We start from the raw sequence: 12,266 nt of genomic DNA, 5'->3' as shown, positions 1-12,266 counted from the left end.
CATGAAGAATATAGAATTATAGATTGTAAAGTTGGAAGAGACCAGAGGGTCATCTGAAAGATCTTCATTGGCTCCCAGTACATTTCCTAGCACAATTCAAAGTGATCTTTAAAGCCCTAAACGGCCTCGGCGCGGTATACCTGAAGGAGCGTCTCCACCCCCATCATTCAGCTCGGACACTGAGGTCCAGCGCCGAGGGCCTTCTGGCGGTTCCCTCGCTGCGAGAAGTGAGGTTACAGGGAACCAGGCAGAGGGCCTTCTTGGTAGTGGCGCCTGCCCTGTGGAACGCTCTCCCAGCAGATGTCAAGGCAATAAACAACTATTTTACTTTTAAAAGACAACTGAAGGCGGCTCTGTTTACTAATTTTCCCTGTTTAGGGAAGTTTTTAATGTCTGACGCTGTATTGTTTTTAATATTCAGTTGGAAGCCGCCCAGAATGGCTGGGGAAACCCAGCCAGATGGGCGGGGTATACATAATAAATTATTATTATTATTATTATTATTATTATTATTATTATTATTATTATTATTATCATCATCATCATCATCATCATCATCATCTAGTCCAACTCCCTGCAATGCAAATATCACAAACTGATGTGGAGAAATGAGAAAGTGACGTTGACAGGCTCACTCAACCCTAATTATGTAATACAGTGTCCTTTAGGTGACCCTAGACTATTGCTCCCATCATCCCTGTCCATTGTTCATGCCTGCTTGGGGTTCATGGGAGTTGTATTCCACCACACCTGAAGGACACCGTGTTGCCTACCCCTGAAATTGCCAGTGTGGTGTAGTGTGGTGTAGTGGTTAAGAGCGGTAGTCTCGTAATCTGGGGAACCGGGTTCGCGTCTCCGCTCCTCCACATGCAGCTGCTGGGTGACCTTGGGCCAGTCACACTTCTTTGAAGTCTCTCAGCCCCACTCACCTCACAGAGTGTTTGTTGTGGGGGAGGAAGGGAAAGGAGAATGTTAGCCGCTTTGAGACTCCTGAAGGGGAGTGAAAGGCGGGATATCAAATCCAAACTCTTCTTCTTCTTCCTTACATACAGGACATTTTCTTGATGTTGAACCTTAGAGGTCTGATTTGTTTTCAGTGAGATGATCTTCCTCTTACTTCTCTTATACAGATGCAACACAGATGAACAACGTGGTGCCAACATCTCCTCTTCTCCCACAGCTGACACATCCGCACTCCTTCCCAAGCATGGGACAGATCACAAATCCGTACGAACAGCAGCCGCCAGGGAAGGAGCTTAACAAGTATGCATCCCTAAAAGCAGTAGGTAAGCAAAGAATATTGAATTCCCCTCCTTCGTTAATTTTGCCGTGTCAGCAGGCTGAATGCCCCAATGTCCATTTAATATTTCACACAGCTAAATGGGGGGTAAAGATTTCTTGGCTGTTGTAAAAGCAGCAAGCCTGCTTTTTCATATAAAATAATGTACAAAAGTTTTCATATATTCAAAATTATTATGGTAAATCACCTCATTCTTTCTATCACTCACACAAAATTATTATAAATACATCGTGTCATATTTCACATACATAGAATTTCTCACATTTTCCTATTTCGGTTTCATTAAGCTCTCCCTCGTGTATTTTTTAAAAGAAATCTAGCAAAGCTATTTGCACAAGTCCAACTATTTCATCAATATTAGGAGGGGGGGGGATCTTTGTTTTCCAAAGTCTCACTTTGATAATCCCCTGTCTCTTTAAATTTTAAATAATATACAAGCTTTAAGCTGTGTGCAACAAAGCCCAGCATTTAACCTCTCGGTTTCATAGCTCAAAAACAATGGGTATTCAATGCATTGGGTAAACAATGTATTCAGCTAATGTTTGCTCAGAGTAGGCCTATTGAAAAGAACCACCATGACTAGCTTAGGTGTACATTAAGTAAAAGTTAGCCTACTGTGAAGATTTTGGATGGATTTCAATGTTGCACTGTTACGATTGTTCCATCAGTGCCAACATTTACGTTTACCAAAAGGCATGTTCTTCCTTCTCCTCCCTCTGTGTGCTGTTCTCAGGCTTCTCATGACCCCCCAAAGCTGATCTGGGGGGCATGGAGGGTGCAAGAGGAGGAGGAGGAGCAGGGGTGAAAGTCTTGTTGCTCTAGTGCAGGGGTGCCCAAACTTTTTTCAAAGAGGGACAGATTTGATGAAGTGAGAGCCGACCAAAGTTGTTGAGCTTTTTTTTAGGACTGAAAATAAAATTAAGTACTTAATTCATTCCGGAGGTCCGTTCTTAACCTGAAACTGTTCTTAACCTGAGGTACCACTTTAGCTAGTGGGGCCTCTCTCCGCCGGAGCACTATTTCTGTTCTCATCCTGAAGCAAAGTTCTTAACCCAAGGTACTATTCTGGGTTAGCGGAGTCTGTAACCTGAAGCGTCTGTAACCTGAAGTGTATGTATCCCGAGGTACCACTGTATTGCTTTTATATGCCACCTTTACTCCATTGAGCTCAAGGCTCAGTGGCTCCATGGCTCTCTCCCTCCACATTTAATCCCCACAACAACCCTGTGAGGTGGCTTAGGCTGAGAGGCAGTGGCTGGCCCAAGGTCACCCACTGAGCTTCATGGCCAAGTGAGGATTTGAACCCTGGTCTCCAAGGTCCTGGCCCAACAACTGTAACCACTACGCCCCCCTGGTTCCCTCTCCACCACCCTGGCTCACAATTTGTGGTACACACAGAACCAATGCGCACAGCCCTAGTATATTTCTCCTAGAAACAGTGACGTAGCGTGGGTTGTCAGCACCCGGGGCAAGGCAAGTAATTTGCGCCCCCCCCCCCGCTGCACTGTCCCTCCCCCAGATAGTCCCTCGCTCTCTCTCCGCACCGCACCGCACGCCTGGCACCCTCCCCTCCACAGTGGGCGGCGACCCGGCGGCTCGCATCGGATTCGCACAGCCAGCACTGCAGTGAGAGAGAGTGAGTGAGCCAGGTAGGGGCAGAGAGCTGCGAGTGCGAGCGCCCCCCCCCCAGATGTTGCACCCGGTGTGGCCGGCCCCCCTGCACCCCCCACACTACGCCACTGCCTAGAAAGGTTGCTTCGGCCAATAGTGTTAAGGGAAAGTTTTCAGACACATGTGCCCAAACTCTGCTTTCAGACTTTTCCCTTATTACTGACACAGTTGTGGTCTCTTGGGGGATTTCTCCAGCACTTTATTATTCATGTAGAAAAGTGCTGAAAGTGGTTTTTCTGCATAAATTATTCTCTCTCTTTTTCGATTCATCAAGCATGTTTTTTTACTCCCATGCTTAAATGGTCACTGCTCACTCATGCGCCAATGACAAGAGCAGAGGTAATGTACCTGGACTTGTTCATCACAGCTGGCTAGAAAGAGGACTATCTCAGGGACTCTGTGGAATTAGTTCAAAATTTGGATTGCATAAACAGGTCAAGCTTTACTTGCAGCCATTAGAATAACCCTGACCTTAAATGAGGTGGGGGAGAAGATGATCTCAGAAAAAAAAAGTTTTCCCTCTAGTTTGGACGATAGTTTGAGGGGCTGCAAATTGGAGTAAAAATCTTCTGCCATTCAGAGCAAGAGCAGTAATCCTTTTGACTCTGCTGATACAGTTTTGTGATATCACCATCTAAGGAAATTTGATGGTTTATGTAGTACTATAATACCTTTTGTTTTAATAGATTTTCAAAAATTTTCAAAAATTTGACATATATACTTCAATACATAATAATTTTGTCTTTTTTCGACTTCCCACCCCATTTTCCATGGTGTTTTAATTTCTCCCCCCTCTTATACCAACACATCCCTCTAATTCCTTCTGTTGCTCATATTTCAAGTCCTGCTTACGAGTTCATCATTGCTATAATATTTACTTAAATCAAAAAGGACTTCCATTCTTCCACAAAGCAATCATCATTAGATTCTCTTATTTTGGCTGTTAACTTTGCCAATTCTGCATAGTCCACAACCTCACTTATCCATTCTTCTTTGGTGGGAACTACTTCTTCCTTCCATTTTTGTGTGTAGAGAATCCTGGCTGCTGTTGTCATTTACATAAATGACTTAATCATCAACTTCTGTCCCTATAATCCCTAAGAGAAAGGCTTCTGGTTGTTTTGGTATAATCACTTTAAACATCTTTTTTATCTTGTCATATGTCATGTCCCCCCAAACCCTCATTTTCTTACAATTTAGGGTTGCCATACATCCAGAATTTCTTGGACATACCCAGAATACTGTGGTTGAAAGCAGTGTCCAGGCAAAACTTGGCAAAACTTGGCAAGATGTCTGGGAAAATCCAAATGTATGGCAAGGCATGTCGGCAGTGCTGTTTTTCACAAATAATAGTTCAAAATAGATCAGAAATGGCAATCAACAACATTTGTGTTCAGATTTTCACCCCGGATCAGTGGCGTAGCATGGGGGTGCAAGGGGGGGCGGGCGCACCGGGCGCAACATCTGGGGGGGGGGGCGCTCGCACTCGCAGCTCTCTGCCCCTACCTGGCTCACTCACTCTCTCTCACTGCAGTGCTGGCTGTGCGAATCCGATCCGAGCCGCCGGGTCGCCGCCCACTGTGGAGGGGAGGGTGCCAGGCGTGCAGTACGGTGCGGAGAGAAAGCGAGGGACTATCTGGGGGAGGGACAGTGCAGCGGGGGGGCACAAATTACTTGCCTTGCCCCGGGTTAGGGGGCGCAAATTACTTGCCTTGCCCCCGGTGCTGACAACCCACGCTATGCCACTGCCCCGGATACAACCCTATCACAACCCTATTACAAGTCCACCACATATGAAAGAAAGTTCCATCCACCTGCTACATGGCACTATAATATCCTAGCTATACGACTTTTGATTGGCCAGAGCACAAAAACAGCACATAGAAATACCTTCTTTTTAGAGAGCTTTCAAGAGGGTCAAGGAAAAGGAGGAAGACCAGAAACTAACGCGGTACTCTATCAATGGGCATTAGAAGATGCAGAATTAATATAAATTTGCTTTGTGACTTTGGGGGAGGCAGATGCATATCTGTAAGAAGTACAGAAACGTTGCTGTAGTTCTTTTTCCTTTCAATATTTCTCCTGGAATATGGTCCTGAATTCCAGGCAAGCTACTTGCTTCCTGCCTGTGGAAGTTTGGCTAAGATGTGTGTATACACAGAGTGAGCAGTGGAAATAATGGAATGGAAGACAAGACACCCCCAAGAAACAGTGCTCTTTTCTTGTAAATAAAAAGGAAATATCCAAGCATGGCTCCAGGACAGATAATGCTGTCTGATGTTGTTTTGAAAAATGGGGAAGTCGAAGCAGCGCAGGGCTAATATATTCTGACCGTGTTTCCATCAGCGCAGCTAGACTTGTAAAAAGAGACTTACGTTTCCTTGAAAATACTCAGCCAGGGACTGCAAACCTAATAGCAGAGTGGTACTTTCCCCCTTCCCTCCTCCAAATCTCTGTGTCAGACAGCAGTAAAATATTGAACTTTCAGCTTCCAAAAACGCCTGTAGGAGGAGGGAAAATAGATCAAGGGAGTCTTAGCCTTAGGGATATCTCTCCAGGTTTAATGCCGAAAAAGCAGGCTGCAAAGTACAGATTAATGCATCGTTTGTCACATCCAGAGGATGATACATTTAATGATTTCATGTATCTTCAGGTATCTTCAGGTTTACACGTAATGCTCGGCTAGGTGTTTTCCCTTTGATTCACCACCCTGGGCCATGGATCTCTCCCACCCAAGTGAGAAGCAGAAAGGAAACATCCACCGCTATCAGAGCATAACAAGAGCTTTGCTGGATCAGGCCAAAGCCCCAGCAAGCCCAGATACCTGATCTCACATTGCTGATCCCAATTATAAGAAAGGAGATTCCAACTAAACATTAGGGAGAACTTTCTGACGGTGAGAGCTGTCCAATAGTGGAACGGACTCCCTCAGAAGTTGGCAGACTCTCCTTCCTTGAAGGTTCTTAAACTGAGGATGGATGGCCCTCTGTCCGGGATTCTTTAGCTGTGATCCCTGCATTGCAAGAAGTTAGACCACATGGCCCTTGAGATCCCTTCCAACTTGACAATTATATGATTCTACAAAAACTAGACAGCATCTTAAAAAGTAGAGACATCACCTTGCCAACCTTGCCACCTTGCCAAAGGTCCGTATAGTAAAAGCTATGGTTTTCCCAGTAGTGATGTATGGAAGTGAGAGCTGGACCATAAACAAGGCTGATTGCCAAAGAATTGATGCTTTTGAATTATGGTGCTGGAGGAGACTCTTGAGAGTCCCATGGACTGCAAGAAGATCAAACCTATCCATTCTGAAGGAAATCAGCCCACTGAGTGCTCACTGGAAGGACAGATCGTGAAGCTGAGGCTCCAATACTTTGGCCACCTCATGAGAAGAGAAGACTCCCTGGAAAAGACCCTGATGTTGGGAAAGATGGAGGGCACAAGGAGAAGGGGACGGCAGAGGACGAGATGGTTGGATAGTGTTCTTGAAGCTACCAGCATGAGTTTGACCAAACTGCGGGAGGCAGTGGAAGACAGAAGTGCTTGGCGTGCTCTGGTCCATGGGGTCACGAAGAGTCGGACACGACTAAACAACTAAACAACAACAACACAAGAACTAGATTGGTCTTAGCTGTTATATTGCAAAGGTCAGTTGTGGGGCTCTCCATAGGAACACAGAAAGCTGCCTTATACAAGTTAAACCATTGGCCTGCCTAGCTCAGTATTGCCTCCACAAACTTTGAGCAGCTCTCCAGGGTTCCAGACAGGGGACATTCTGATGCTGGGGATTGAACCCAGGAGCTTCTGAATGCAAAGTAGATGCTGTACCACTGAGCTACAGCCCACTTGGAGGAACTGCCCTCATCAAAACAGATTCCATGCCAAGTTATGGCACACTTAGAATTACTGCACTTCATCCATCTCACTTTTTTGCTTGTCAAGCCGTCCTAAAGAATTTGGCAAGCACAGCCAGACTTACTGTCCCATCCCCCCATTTACAATCAATTGTCAGTGATTGTGAAAGGAGCAGAAAGACAAGTTTGCAAATAGAGTAAAGCTTTGCAAACAGTTATTAAACATTGGTGTTAAGGAGAGGGGCTCTGAGCATGTCTTGATTAACCAATGGTTACTCGAAGCTTCAGGATAGACAAAAAAGGTACATCTTCATCCAGTGCCTAGTTAAAGTTTGGCATTTGCTCCTACAAGTATATGAAAACAGACTTTCTCTTGTCTGCACTGAAGCTTCCAACATTCATCTTCATTTCATATCCCCAAGTTCTAGACAGCAACATAATTTCCAATGTGGGCAACTTAATTAAAGATTTCTTCTGGGTGGACTGAAAACCCCCCAGTATGGAATCATTTTTTTCCTGTCATGGAAATGAAACAGAATCCCATTGGGACTTGGGCACTCTAAGTCTACATGGCAGTAATCTTCCACATAGGATCACTTCTGGGAGAGACAGTCTTAGTTCCTGGTGGGGGAAGATGATCCATCAAGGACTGGGTTCATGCAGAGTCCTTGTGAAGAGGAAATGACTGTTAAACCACTCTGGAAAGTATAGCTCTAGGAAAATAACAGGGGTCTCCTAACTGCTCTCAACTAACTACTGCTCCTTAACTAACTACAGCTCCCAGAATTCTTTGAGGAAAGCAACGGCTCTTTAAAGTGGTATCAAAGTGCTTTAAATGTATGGCATAAGCATAACTTAAGGCTCAACACATTTCAGAGCAAGCAGGGAATTACTTCTACACCCCCTACTCAGACTCAAATGCAACGTTTATTTTACACTACTGATAATAAAGAACCTTACACATCAGAGGAAAGGAAAATGGAATTAGAAATGGATTTGGAGGATCTTCAAAGTTTTAATGGCTCATCCTGAGCAAAGATGTCTCAGGAATGCATCTTAAAGACATGAATATGGATAACCCAAGAGGTTGAGTGACAGGTTTAAACTTAAAGAAGATTTAAAGGTTAAAGATAATCTGTTTGTCAGACTTGTGGCTAGCTGATCTGACAACCACCTTTACTTACATGACAGAAAGATGTTAGCAGAACAGATACAATGGGAGAGACACTCTCAAGAGGGGCGAGTAGCCCATCTCTGGCTGAGTTTGAGTTCTATTGACTAAAGCCACAAATGTCCTTCATTGTGCACAGGTCTAGGTGTATGAGACATTGGTCAATTTATGCAAAGGTTGCCAACATGGCGCCCATCAGGATTTCTAAGCACTGGAGGCTGATCCTTTAGGACAAAAAGGGCTCAACCCTATCAAGTGAAATTGTGTGTGTGTGTGTGTGTACTATACTCTTTTCTGTCCCACAAATCCTTCCAAAATCCATTTTAATGTAGAGACAGTCCTGGATACAACAATCTCCTATTCTCTGGCCAATCATCCCTCTGCACCACTCAGCCAATCTCAATCCAAAAGTATTTCTTTCGCTAGGAGGTCCCACACATCTGCCAGCAGGCAGGGAAAAAACCCACATTTTTTTTGTTTTGTTTTAACAGAGCTACTATTTGTCCTGCTTGTGTAGTTTTCCTTTCCCTCCTGTTATCATTATCTCAATCCGGCTAAGGCATTTAGCGCTAACTGATCTATCATTTGGGTAGACCCAGGAGCTATTCTGAGCATGCTCAGAGCTGTTTTCATCAAAGCCACACTTCCAAACAAATCTGAGTATGGCTTTTTGTGGGCAGGAGAAATGAGTGGTTGTTATTTTGAGAAGCTTGGTGCTTTTTTTATTAGTATTTGTTAACGGAGACATTACCAGAACATGGAATAAAGTGGTCATTTCTGCCCAAAGGGGGCTGTAACTCACCAGCCAGCTAGAGCTGGAAAAATGGACTCCTAGTCACTGGGTGTCATCCACATTGCTGCTGCTGCTGTTGTTGTTATTTTTGTTGTTGTTTTTGCTATTACTGTTTTATTTATACCCTGCTCATCTGACTGGGTTGCCCCAGCCACTCTGGGTGGCTGCCAATACATATAAAACATAATCAAACATCAAACATTAAAAACTTCCTTATACAGGGCTGCCTTCATAGGTCTTCTAAAAGTTGTGTAGTTCTTTACTTCCTTAGCATTTGCTGTGAGGGCATTTCACAGGGTGGACGCCACTGCCAAGAAGACCCTCTACCTGGTTCCCTGTAACTTCACTTTTTGCAGTGAGAGAACCACCAGAAAAGCCTTGGACTGAATGATGGGGGTGGAAACGCTCCTTCAGGTACAGGCCTGAGGCCATTTAGGGCTTTCAGACTCCAGGGACAGTGTTGAGTCCAGGAGCACCACCAAGTCATGGGCCTGCTCAGGACTTGAGAAAGTCAGGACACATAACACCTCTGTCTTTTCAGGATTTAGTTTCAGTTTTCATACTGATTTTGAAAATGAAGCGGCAGAATAATGTGGAAGGAACAGACATATGAATGAACACATGCAAAACTGACCCAAGATGGGAACAGATTGAGTAATCCATCCCTAGATTTAAATGTATCTTGCACGGTTTTGGGGGTTTTTTAAGGCAAAGTATTCTATCAGTTCTTCTTTGGTAGTCAAATCAGCAAACTACTTTTCCTTCCTCTTAGGGAGAAAGGAAAAGCTACAGTGAGTATTAAAAGTAATATATTCAGTACAGAGAGTACTCTGTGTCAAGAAGAAAAAAAAGCTCTTAGTTTGACAGCAAGGAAACTTATGCTTTATGTTCAGTATAAAGTGTACAACTTCTCTGTATTGCTCTCTTACATTCTAGAAAAAAACATATTCCAAAGCTGATTTTATCGCACAGCTAATATTGGGGAGGGTTTTTGTGTGGAGAACATCGCCTGACTTTTTTTGCTTCAGAGCAGCGTTGACTGCAATGTCGTGTGAAATGAGCTCTGGGACCCAACAGATCCAAGCAACATAGTACAAGAGTCCTCATTTGCAGAGATTTGGAAATTTATTTCAGCCCTCAAGAACATTCAGTCCAAGAACATCCCAGCATCTTTCCCTTGTAAGGTTCCAGTGATATCAAGGGGCAAAATGGTTTTGCGAAGTATCCAGAATTATGCAAGGAGGGAGAAACAAGAGGAGTTGAGGGGTTGGGTCCAGACTTGCCCTGGGACACAAACTTTCATGGCCCTCTAGTTGCTATGGTGGCTCATTTACCAGAAGTAATTTATTTAACATTAACTCTGGAAGTGTATAAAGTGGTATCTCTGGTTGCGAATGGGATCCGTTCCGGAGGCCTGTTCGCAACATGAAAAGAGCGCAACCTGAAGCGCTGTATCTGTGCAGGTGTGCGGCACGATTTGGCGCTTGCGCGCATGCGCGAAAAGCGATTTAACACTTCTGCGCATGTGCCAGCAACGAAACCCGGAAGTTACCCTTTCCGGTACTTCCAGGTTGCCGCGGGACGTATCCTGAAAGAATGTAACATGAAGCAAATGTAACATGAGGTATGACTGTACTGTACTTGATTCTCACCAAGCTAAGCCTCCTAGGAGGCTTTTGCTATTGCCATCTGACCCAAACCTATGTTTACTGTGAACTGGAACGCCTGCGACCTTGTTCCCATTCCCACAGGAAGACAAAACCCACTATTTTACACCATTTAGGCTTTTCAGCTGTCGCCACTTTTAAGGAGAAGAAAAGCTCGCACACAATGGGCATGATGATTTCAATGGACCTTTTTTGTCGCCTGCAGAATAGGAACCTGAAACCACATATTTAGCACTTAGTGAAATTTCCACACTGATGTGACAAAACTGCACATTAAGGAACTGTCCTTGTGCTGCCGACGAGATCCATTAAGACGACGTCGGCTGTCACTGAGACAACAGGCTTTTCAGTCAGAAGGAGAGAGTTCCACTTCTGCAGAAACGGGAAAAAAGAGCATTTAGTAAGGGAAACAAGTCCTGTGGTGTTATGTGGAGAACTGAATGCTGATAGAAATATAAAATAGTACTTATTAAAAGCCCATCTGCACTATACATTTAAAGCAGCAGCATACCACTTTAAACTGTCAGGGCTTCTCCCAAGGAATCCTGGGAAACATCGTTTGTTATGGGTTCTGAGAGTTATGAGGAGACCCTTATTCCCCTCACAGAGCTACAGCGTCTAGAGTGGTTTAACAGGGAATCTCTCTTTCCAAGAAACGCTGGGAAGTCCGATCACCTTTCCTGGCGTTGCGGCCAGGTATCGGGCCCCCTGCAGTGGTTTGGCGGGGAATGGAGATTGACACACCCCTCGTTGCTGTCAGGGCCACGTCACTAGTGTTGTGCTGGACCCCACTGTCCAATCAGTGCTGGCAGGAGGCATGGCTGCAGGAAATTTAATCTGTGGCATGGCTGGGGAGCCCTCGTCATGAGCCCTGTGTACAGGTGTGTGCGTGCATGCGTATGCTTTTCCCACACCAGGACTCAAGGTGGCTTCCACAAATTAAAACAACACAGATAAAATACAAAAAGCTAAAAACATATAAAAGATAATAGATTTTTAAAGTAAATTACTTTATTTAAATCAATCTTTATTACGGTCCAGAGACTTTATTTAAATAGCAATTAAACTCTAATACTATATAAAAAACAAATCTATTAACATGCAGATAATAAAAACAGCACAGCGCTAGTAAAACCCTTTCCTTAAAAAAAAGAAAAAGTCAGTTCCTGGGGGTTCCTAATGACTGAATGATTGACAAGGCTGGGCTAGTAGAGGCATATCAGTCTATACTAGAGGGGAGAGGGAGACATGGTGATGTGATACCTCTCAAGGAATTCAGATAACTGCAGCAAACAAGGAGATAATCGCCAGGATCAACGTAGGATCAAGCTAATTTGGTTACACTAATACACTGAAGCATCAAACGCCTTTGAAAGATTTTAGGATCTCCCTGGATTCATTATGCTTAAGCCTTTCCTTAAGCCACCAATCTAGACACTTCCCATCTTCACCATTTTAATGGTGAGAGGTAAAGTGCATACCTCATTTCTGAAATGCTGAGAAATCATTGCATGCTGGTCCTAAGGATGCTACAGGCGTCATGTGAGAGGTACCAGTTAGCTTGTGATGTTGTGCGTTTATTGTTGGGTTCCACCAACTATGTTCTATTTTACTTCCTTTTCTTTTATTGCTAAAATAGTGAATTAGGAGGGAGAGTGATATAAATATTTCAGGAAGAAGAAGAAAAATTCCACTCTCTCATTGAGTGCCACCATCCCCATTAAGGTTTATTTCGCCTTTCTGGATTAGTTAGCTGTGCATTCCAACCAATCAGGAATCATGTAATACCTAGGATGCTGTCACAACACTG

At 44.1% G+C, this 12,266-nt stretch overlaps 1 protein-coding gene across 1 annotated transcript in view; it reads left to right on the top strand.

Annotated features, from left to right (window-relative positions):
- The window catches only part of SHISA9 (shisa family member 9), a 241,896-nt gene that overhangs the window by 212,123 nt on the left and 17,507 nt on the right, over positions 1-12,266 (top strand). The window contains exon 3 of the mRNA XM_083412550.1: positions 1,131-1,286. Within this exon, the coding sequence (XP_083268676.1) occupies positions 1,131-1,286 (156 nt within the window). The remainder of the gene's footprint in view (positions 1-1,130; positions 1,287-12,266) is intronic.

This window comes from Podarcis tiliguerta (genome assembly GCF_965153285.1).
Source record: "Podarcis tiliguerta genome assembly, chromosome: 14".
Taxonomy (NCBI): domain Eukaryota; kingdom Metazoa; phylum Chordata; class Lepidosauria; order Squamata; family Lacertidae; genus Podarcis; species Podarcis tiliguerta.
The sequence above is the reverse complement of the archived record's forward strand: the minus strand, read 5'-3'. Positions and strand labels throughout refer to the sequence as shown.